The sequence below is a fragment of the Poecilia formosa genome, unplaced genomic scaffold, assembly GCF_000485575.1.
Source record: "Poecilia formosa unplaced genomic scaffold, Poecilia_formosa-5.1.2 Scaffold145, whole genome shotgun sequence".
Classification (NCBI taxonomy): Eukaryota; Metazoa; Chordata; class Actinopteri; order Cyprinodontiformes; family Poeciliidae; genus Poecilia; species Poecilia formosa.
Genome location: NW_006800084.1, coordinates 575,315 through 584,754, shown reverse-complemented (window position 1 = coordinate 584,754; position 9,440 = coordinate 575,315). Strand labels below are relative to the sequence as shown.

At 36.8% G+C, this 9,440-nt stretch overlaps 2 protein-coding genes across 2 annotated transcripts in view; both read left to right on the top strand.

Moving 5' to 3' along the window:
• Window positions 1-2,179, top strand: part of LOC107837484 (very-long-chain 3-oxoacyl-CoA reductase-like) — a 9,711-nt gene extending 7,532 nt beyond the window's left edge. The window contains exons 2-8 of the mRNA XM_016676965.1: window positions 79-195; window positions 292-336; window positions 433-467; window positions 546-627; window positions 721-786; window positions 1,780-1,929; window positions 2,022-2,179. Of these exons, the coding sequence (XP_016532451.1) occupies window positions 79-195; window positions 292-336; window positions 433-467; window positions 546-627; window positions 721-786; window positions 1,780-1,929; window positions 2,022-2,168 (642 nt within the window). The 3' untranslated portion in view covers window positions 2,169-2,179. The remainder of the gene's footprint in view (window positions 1-78; window positions 196-291; window positions 337-432; window positions 468-545; window positions 628-720; window positions 787-1,779; window positions 1,930-2,021) is intronic.
• Window positions 2,180-5,661: 3,482 nt separating this feature from the next.
• Window positions 5,662-9,440, top strand: part of LOC103145703 (very-long-chain 3-oxoacyl-CoA reductase-like) — a 7,912-nt gene continuing 4,133 nt past the window's right edge. Inside the window, exons 1-10 of the mRNA XM_016676964.1 lie at window positions 5,662-5,745; window positions 6,769-6,987; window positions 7,420-7,466; window positions 7,627-7,702; window positions 7,817-7,927; window positions 8,164-8,231; window positions 8,328-8,372; window positions 8,456-8,490; window positions 8,569-8,650; window positions 8,744-8,841. Of these exons, the coding sequence (XP_016532450.1) occupies window positions 6,807-6,987; window positions 7,420-7,466; window positions 7,627-7,702; window positions 7,817-7,927; window positions 8,164-8,231; window positions 8,328-8,372; window positions 8,456-8,490; window positions 8,569-8,650; window positions 8,744-8,841 (743 nt within the window). The 5' untranslated portion in view covers window positions 5,662-5,745; window positions 6,769-6,806. The remainder of the gene's footprint in view (window positions 5,746-6,768; window positions 6,988-7,419; window positions 7,467-7,626; window positions 7,703-7,816; window positions 7,928-8,163; window positions 8,232-8,327; window positions 8,373-8,455; window positions 8,491-8,568; window positions 8,651-8,743; window positions 8,842-9,440) is intronic.

The following is a 9,440-nucleotide window of genomic DNA, read 5'->3' as shown; positions in this document are numbered from 1 at the left end:
TCTCCTCCAACAGTTAAAAACAACCGTTGTGTTTCATTATTTATCTTATATTTGCTGTCTTTTATTGACTAAAATGAGACACCAGTAGTGTTTATTAATGAAAGTTCTTGTATCTTGAACCGCACAGTTAACAACGTTGGAATGATCTGCAATGATCGTTTCGCCTATTTTCTGGAAACACCAGATCCCGGAAAGGTGATCTATTACTTTTCCATGGCCAAACACCGGATGATTTAAACTAACCGAGGCTATATGTGTGTTTCTAACTTTATTTCTAATTATTTTGGACAGAAAATCACTGACATCATCAATTGTAACATACTCTCTGTACCCCAGGTAAGACGTCTGCGTTAACGTTTCATAACTTCATTTATATTCACTTGTACACCGCTCCACCTATAAATACCTAGATATTATGTTGTCACAATACAGATGACCAGACTGATTCTTCCTCGCATGGTGCTCAGGTATCTACAGACACATCAATAACATGCAACATTAGATTGACCAGATCTATAAACATTTGGGTTTCGTCTCATTCCCAGAGGCAAAGGATTAATCATCAACATCTCCTCTGAAATGGGTCTCCGTCCACATCCACTGGTGGCTCTTTATTCGGCCACCAAGGTGTTTCCCTGGTGTTTATTTTCACACGTTCATTCAAACCCATCATAACCTGCTCACTCACTGGCCCTCTATGTTACGTATGCTTTGTTGCAGATTTTTGTGATAAATTTCTCCCAGTGTTTACAAGCTGAGTACAAGTCAGAGGGGATCACAGTCCAGGTAACTCACAACTGCCCTCTGAAACTGCCCTGGTTTTAATGATACAGTTAATTTATGACTGAAATATGTTGACTTTTCAATTTACTTGGTTTCTTTATAGATTAAAAGAAGCTCTGATTAACTTTTTTTTTCTTAATTTTTTCCCCTCATTTTTTAGTTAATGGGATAACAAATGAATCTGCAATACTATATTAACACATAAGAATACATGGCTTGGGAAACAAAAAGTAATGGATCCAGTACAGGAAGCGGTGAATAACATCTGCATTGAACAAATGCATGAGAACAAATTTCTTTGTATTGTGTTAGATCATAATGTCTCCTGGAAGCCTCACTTGAAGCATGTAAAAGCAAAAATAGCAAAAACGTTTTGCAGTTTTGGCAAAAACAAGGCATTTGATAAACCAGGAATCCTTAAAGTTATACTTTTCAGTGGTGTCTTCATATTTGAATTACTGTGTGGAAATTTGGGGAAATACTTAAGAAAACACTTTACAGCCATGTTGCACAATGCAAAAAAAAAAAAAAGCAGTGTACTATAGGGATAATTATTAAAATGGGATATTTAGACTACAAAAACTCATTACTTTTTGAATTTGACATAAAATTCATGGATCCTGTCAAATTAAAAACTGGTGAGATAATACACAGAGTAAGAAATAATCACTTACCAGAAAACAGCAGAAGAAGTTTTAGAAAGTAAAAAGCACATATACCAATGAGAAGCATGGGCATTGCAGTCTGTGGAGTGAATTTGTGGAACAATTTGGATGAGGACTTGGAAGATTATATAAATATACAGCAGTTTAGAAAATTATATAAAATATCTTTATTGCAATTGTACATGGATGACACAGAAATATAAGAATACATTGATTTTTTTTCTTCTGGGATTTAAGGTTAATTTGTCTTTCAACTGAACAAAAGCAAGCTTCTTTTAAAATGAACCTTGACCTTTGTTGTTATCTAATTTCAATGTTGCTGTTTCCTCAGTGTGTGACCCCATTCATGGTGTCCACCAACATGACAAACAACCTAAAAGTCAACTTGTTTGTGAAGAGTGCTCCAGGGTTCGTCTATGATGCTTTGAACACCGTGGGCCACTCCACCTTCACCAGCGGCTGTCTGTCCCATGCACTGCAGGTCAGAGCAGCAACACGCCACGGTCTGCTCCAATGTTTCAAACTGTCTCCTTCCTCGTCTTCACTTTTCTCTGCTTGAACAAAATCCTACAGAGCACGGCTTTCTCCATTCTCGTGCCGGACTGGCTGCGGATGTCGACATTTTTCATCCGGTGGCTGAGAAAAAGTGGGAGTATAGAACACTGTCGGAAAGGTGTGCCCCGGGAAAAGGGGTGTCTCACTGGAAAGAAAAATAAGTAAATCTTTTATGTTGACTGAAATGATCTCTGACTTTTTTGTTGCCAAATGCCGGCATTGTAGGAAAGTCCTCATATTACAACAGAAAATATGTATAAATAGGATATATATTTCAAACATTTACTTAGTTACGGATCAGGTTTGTGTCTTTTATGTCTCATTCATGAGAGTTGAGCCCTAGAAGAAAAGCTAAATTTACCCTCCTCCAGTAGTATTATTATTACAGTAGCATAACTCTACAATGCTACAGTGACAAAAAAGTAACTGAAAAACAGTATGTGAATAATGCAACAAACACAATTAGATTACTGACAGATTGATGTTTATGTTCCTCAGAGGAAATAAAACACTTTAAGTAAACAAATAAAAAAAAAGATAAATCTCAGCCTATTTAAAGGTATGTCCATGTGCTGTATGGCATCTCCACTGGCGGTATGGTGGTCATGAAAGCAGCTTTGGATTACGTTGGACTTGACAAAACACTAGCAGAGTATAGCAACTTAAGTCAATCCAAGTAGCTGTGGAAACTTCAGCTACTTGGATTCTGCAAATCTCCACTTATAAATCAAACATTTTTAGAAAATTACACGGCATGTTGGAAACTATCAGACTAATTCAGGAACACGTAAAAAACTAAGTTCCTCAATCATGTGTAAATTAAAATAAAGAGGCATTAAAATATCTTCAGAAAACTCCAAGAAAATTGTAAAAAAGTCAAGAAAACAGCAGGAAACAGCAAAGTAACATCAGTTGATTTAGTAATAAGTGATGTGAAGGAAATTCTAATTACAGAGGCGTCACAAAAAAAGCTTTTTATGATGGCTAAAAATAACGTCTCTGAGCAGCTTCACAATTTTACTGCTGCAGAACATCCTGGTGAGGTACAGGTGTTTTCAAACTCCTGAAAACTTACCTGAGTTCCTCAGGGGACGAAGTTTAAGAAGTGGAAAAATCAGCATTTCAACGTAAACCAAACACGAACAGGTGCTGCTCACAACATTTCAGAAAATGGAGTCATCAAAAAAACAATCAGAAGAGCTTCAGAAAGATCTGGAGCTAACATGTAAGTTTTTCCCCCCCCCCCAAGAAAGCAACAACTTATGGATCCACTGACAAGCAGCTGTACCCACATTTATTCTTAAAATTAAAGTTTTGCTTGCATGAACTGGCTTGTTATACCTGAAAAAATGTTACATGTACTTAACCAGTGAGGAGTAAAAAGGTAAAAAAAACCACATACATATTTTCACATAAACATGCTTTGGTAGTGATAGGAGTATGAATGTAGTCAACAAAAATGACAACATGATTTATCAGACAAACAGAGTTTGTTGATAAATTCCCATCATTTGGGCTACAGGACTGGAATTGTACACTCTGTACTATCACCACTGTTGTCACTCATTTAATCAGAGGCAGTATCAGCTTGTCAACGTACAAACATTCCCTTTAAACGAAAGAGGTCTGTTTCTTCTTAAGCAAACAGCTGACACATTATAACTGTCTTAGGTTGAAGACTGTTTCTCCAATGCAGCTCTGTGATATTCTATGTAATTACTCATGTGATTGTATAGCATTAAAAGGGTTTAGATTTAATATTAATTCACATATTTAAGTCTAGGAACTATTGAAATACAACTTATGTTGAATTAATATTTGTTATGTTTTAATAAACAACTTGAAATCGACCGGTAGTACCACATCCGCCACTAGGGGGCTTTAGCGACATCCTCTCATTCTATTGAACTGTTGATGAGAAGGAAGCAACCTAAAATCACTACGGTGATTCTTCTACCGTTACACAGGTAATGCTTGTGGAAACGTTGCATATTTGTATCCTTTATATTGTAAAGACATTTTATAGATACCAATTTATTATTTTTATAAACTTTAAAAGTATATTTTAAGTTTTATGAGTAGTTTGGTGCAGCTTTTCTGTCGTCTGTGGGGTGCTGGGTGATTGCCGTTGGACTAACGGCAGAAGCTGTAAAGGTGTTTGTTGTCCTTCTCATGGGGAAACATGTTGTGACGTAGATTTTTAACTATATCTTCTTATTTTTGTTTATTAATTGGCTTTGGTAGGTGATAATTGTTTTATGTTTGGGAACTTTAGAAAAGTTGCTCTCATTTACGTCGGCTTGTGTTTTGTGTTGAATGATGGCCGTTGGACTAACGGCAAAGGCTGGGAACCTGTGTTATTTTACTGTAATGAAAACACTGACATTTGTCACTTCATTACTGCTTTTGATTGATTAACTAGTTATTTTTTCTGCACTGTGTGATATTGGGGAAAATGTATTGGTATTTTTCTATTTATGATTCTGTAAAACTGCTGATGGAAAAGCAGCCTAAATGCCTAAATCACTCCCGTGATTCTTTTCCCATTTTCAAAAGTCGTAAGAGACTTGTCAGCTTTCAGAAATGGGAAACATCTCTGTTACTGTCTTGATTCCTGGTTTTGCTTGGACCTCTTGAGATTAGATGCAATCAGTGCAGACAAGTAATTTAATGCTTTGACCCAAAACAGCAAACCATGCTTTATCTTCAAAATGACATCTTTAAAGATGTCATTAACTCATTTTGCCTATTAAATGGTAAATTGCTTGTAATTGTATAGTACTTTATCAAGTCCATAGGACTCAAATACGATTCAGCAGCTTTATAGATTATATATTGCTGGATCTCAACTTGGTTGGACATTTTGTTTAAATGTCCAACCAAGTTGAGATCCAGCAGGGCCCTGGCCCTGAGAAGCAAACCAGGGCCAGGTTTGCTTCTCAGAAACACTTTCTGTGTCAACAAGTTCACCATATCAACAATCACCCCACTGCAGCAATCTCTTGGAAAATGACTAAGAGGGGTGGAGAAATGTGTGGAGGAGCACAAACTAAATGTTTTCATTTCTTCTATTATAAAAAGGAGAACGCTGTTTCTAAACTCTTCCACATTCAGCTGGAAATGCTACTTGGTCTGGAGTTCTCCCGTAAGACGTTGCTGACTGATGTTCTGGCTGTCTTTGGATTATTCATTTTGGCTCTCAGCCTGCTGAAACTCACCTGGAAATGTTGCCGTGGATTCAGACAGTATGTCTTGTCGTCGCTTTGTCAGGTGAACCTGCAGGCGTATGGACAATGGGNAAACCAGGTCAGTGTTACATGCATTCCAGTAAACAATAGCAGTTTATCCTGCAGGACTTCAACCAGTTGATTGGCAAATTATGCCATGGAAATTCAGGTTCCTGAATTTCCATGGCATTCAGGAATGCCATGGAGGAAAATTACTTTCCTCCATGTAGGAAAATTACTTTTCCTCCAGTGCAGTTCTGGGATATTCTGTAATTTCAAAGCATTAAAAATGTTTAGAATAAATATTAATTAATGTTTCATATACGTCTATAAATAATTTAAATGCAACTTATGTTGCTCTAATATTTGTATTATTTTTATTTGAGGGACTTGAAATCCATACAGCAGGAATCCGTTAGCCTTTACGGGACTGACCTGTAGTACCACATCCACCACTAGGGGGCTTTTGCGCTAGAGAAGCAACATGAAATCACTACGGTGATTCTTTTTCACAGGTAATGGAGATCGAAAAGTTGTATATTACTATCCTTTATATTGTAAAATACATTTTATAGATAATAATTTATCATTTTTGTAAACTTTAAAAGCAGTTTTTAGTTTTATGAGTAGTCTGATGCAGCTCTTTTATTGCGTTTGCGGTGTGTTGGGTCATTGCCATTGGACTAACGGCAGAAGCTGAAAAAACCGTTTGTTGTGCTTTTTTTTAATGTTGTGACGTAGATATTTAACTATATTTTCTCATTTTCGTTTATTAATTGGCTTTTGAAGGTGATCATTTTTATGTTTGTGAACTTTAGAAAAGTTTCTCTCCTTTTTCATGAGAATTTAGACATAATATGTCTGTGCGTCAGTTGTGTGCGTCGGTTGGGTGATGGCCGTTGGACTAACGGCAAAGCTTGGGAACCTGTTATTTTACTGGTCAGAAATATATCAAAACACTGATATTTGGCAGTTTATTATTATTTATTTGTTAGTTTTATTCTCCACTGTGTGGTATTGAGAACATGTATTGTTGTGTTTTATTTATCATATACAACTGATGAGAGAGAAGCAACCTAGAATCGCTCCCTGGATTCTTTTGTCATTTTCACAGGGTGTAACTTAGCAGCAGTTTTTAGAAACAGTTAACATCTCTGTAATTGTCTTGATTCCTGGTTTTGCTTGGGCCTCTCCTGATGCAGCCAGTGCCAGTGCAGTGAGGACAGGTTATTTAAAACGACAAACCATGCTATTTTAAATATATCATTAGCTCATTCTACTTATTAACACTATCAGATATGATTCAGCAGGTAGAAACTGCTGTGTAATTTAGAATCTCAATTTGGTTGGTTAAAGTCAGAGGATGTGCCTGGGCCAGGTTTGCTTCTCAGAACCATTTTTTGTGGTTCTGAGATTCAGCATATTAACAATCAACCCTCTGCAGCAATCTCCTGGAAAATGACTTAGAGGGGGGGAGGGAGGAGAAGAAATGTGGGGAGGAGCACAAACTAAGTATCTCCATTTCTTCTGTTAAAAAGGAAGAAAACCTCGTCTAAACTTCCACATTCTTCTGAAAATGCTTCTTGCTCTGGACTTCCCCCACAAGGCGTTGGTGATCAATGTTCTGGCAGCCTTAGGAGGTTTAACTTTGTCTCTTAACCTGCTGAAATTCACCTGGAAATGTTGCTGTGGATTCAGGCAGTACGTCTTATCGTCGCTTTGTCAGGCGAACCTGCGGGCGTATGGACAATGGGCAGGTAAAGTATGAGGAAATCCATTATGCACAAAAAAGAATAACATTTCAAACATTTTTGAAATATTTATTTTCGTCCGTTTCGATCAGACGATAAAACCTAAAAACAGAAAAAAATATAGATGTACAATAAAATTATCATGCCAACCTTACTTGCGATTTATACCGTTTGTTTGAAAAGGAGCATGTACAAGATCTTTTGATTTCCCTGCCTCTCTTATTATCATCAACATGTAATAATTTAAATCTCCATAACAGATAAACTCTTAAAGTACTTCCCACTGAGTGATACTTAAAATGCCATTCTCATCATAGAATGTGTAATTACTTACACAGGACTAATGTCAATAATAGCATTTTGGTGTTTGAGACACCCATCTTATGTTGTTTCTGTGCTCTACAAAGTTGACTTTTCTCCACTAATTTCTTCATGCAGTTGTAACTGGTGCCACGTCTGGCATTGGTAAAGCTTATGCCACTGAGGTGAGTTTGCATCTTCATTTCAGAAAAATCAGATTTCAGATTTGATGTTTTGGTTGTATCTTTGTGTAAAGTAATTTAAGGCAGAATCTGCATATTTATCAGGACAGATTTATGTCTGAGCTACAGCATCTTCACCATCTGTCTGCATGTCTTCCTGCAGTTGGCACGTCGGGGTCTGGATGTTGTTTTAATAGGAAGGTCTGATGAGAGGCTTCAAAAGGTTGCCAAAAAAATCGGTGAGTCAGGCAGAGATGATGGAGATGTCCTCAAATGTTGTCTTCGCAGCGAATAAACTCATTAAATTTCTCTTAAAGCTGAAACGGTTAACACACATGTACTGTCTGCCTCAGAAAACAAGTACGGACGAAAGACTCACACCATCAAAGTGGACTTCACAGAGGGTAGCAGCATCTACCAAACCATAGCTCATGAGCTCCATGACCTGCAGATTGGAATTCTGGGTAATATAGAAAAAACACAATTAAAAGTTCTTATTTATAAGCAGTTTGTGTTTAACATTAAAAACATTTATGTGTTTTGCTCTTTATAAGTTTTCCTCCTTAAACAAAATCTCCTCCAACAGTTAAAAACAACCGTTGTGTTTCATTATTTATCTTATATTTGCTGTCTTTTATTGACTAAAATGAGACACCAGTAGTGTTTATTAATGAAAGCTCTTGTATCTTGAACCGCACAGTTAACAACGTTGGAATGATCTGCAATGATCGTTTCGCCTATTTTCTGGAAACACCAGATCCCGGAAAGGTGATCTATTACTTTTCCATGGCCAAACACCGGATGATTTAAAGTAACCGAGGCTATTGTGTGTTTTCTAACTTTATTTCTAATTATTTTGGACAGAAAATCACTGACATCATCAATTGTAACATACTCTCTGTACCCCAGGTAAGACGTCTGGGCTAACATACCATCTAATGGGTATCATGCAACTTTCTATCTGTAAAAAATATTATGTTGTCACAATACAGATGACCAGACTGATTCTTCCTCGCATGGTGCTCAGGTATCTACAGACACATCAATAACATGCAACATTAGACTGACCAGATCTATAAACATTTGGGTTTTGTCTCACTCCCAGAGGCAAAGGATTAATCATCAACATCTCCTCTGAAATGGGTCTCCGTCCACATCCGCTGGTGGCTCTTTATTCGGCCACCAAGGTGTTTCCCTGGTGTTTATTTTCACACGTTCATTCAAACCCATCATAACCTGCTCACTCACTGGCCCTCTATGTTACGTATGCTTTGTTGCAGATTTTTGTGATAAATTTCTCCCAGTGTTTACAAGCTGAGTACAAGTCAGAGGGGATCACAGTCCAGGTAACTCACAACTGCCCTCTGAAACTGCCCTGGTCTTAATGATACAGTTAATTTATGACTGAAATATGTTGGCTTTTCAATTTACTTGGTTTCTTTATAGATTAAAAGAAGCTCTGATTAACTTTTTTTTTCTTAATTTTTTCCCCTCATTTTTTAGTTAATGGGATAACAAATGAATCTGCAATACTATATTAACACATAAGAATACATGGCTTGGGAAACAAAAAGTAATGGATCCAGTACAGGAAGCGGTGAATAACATCTGCATTGAGCAAATACATGAGAACAAATTTCTTTGTATTGTGTTAGATCATAATGTCTCCTGGAAGCCTCACTTGATGTAAAAGCAAAAATATCAAAAACGTTTTGCAGTTTTGGCAAAAACAAGGCATTTGATAAACCAGGAATCCTTAAAGTTATACTTTTCAGTGGTGTCTTCATATTTGAATTACTGTGTGGAAATTTGGGGAAATACTTAAGAAAACATTTTACAGCCACGTTGCACAATGCAAAAAACCCCCCCCAAAAACAAGCAGTATACTATAGGGATAATTATAAAAACTCATTACTTTTTGAATTCGACATAAAATTCATGGATCCTGTCAAATTAAAAACTGGTGAGATAATACAC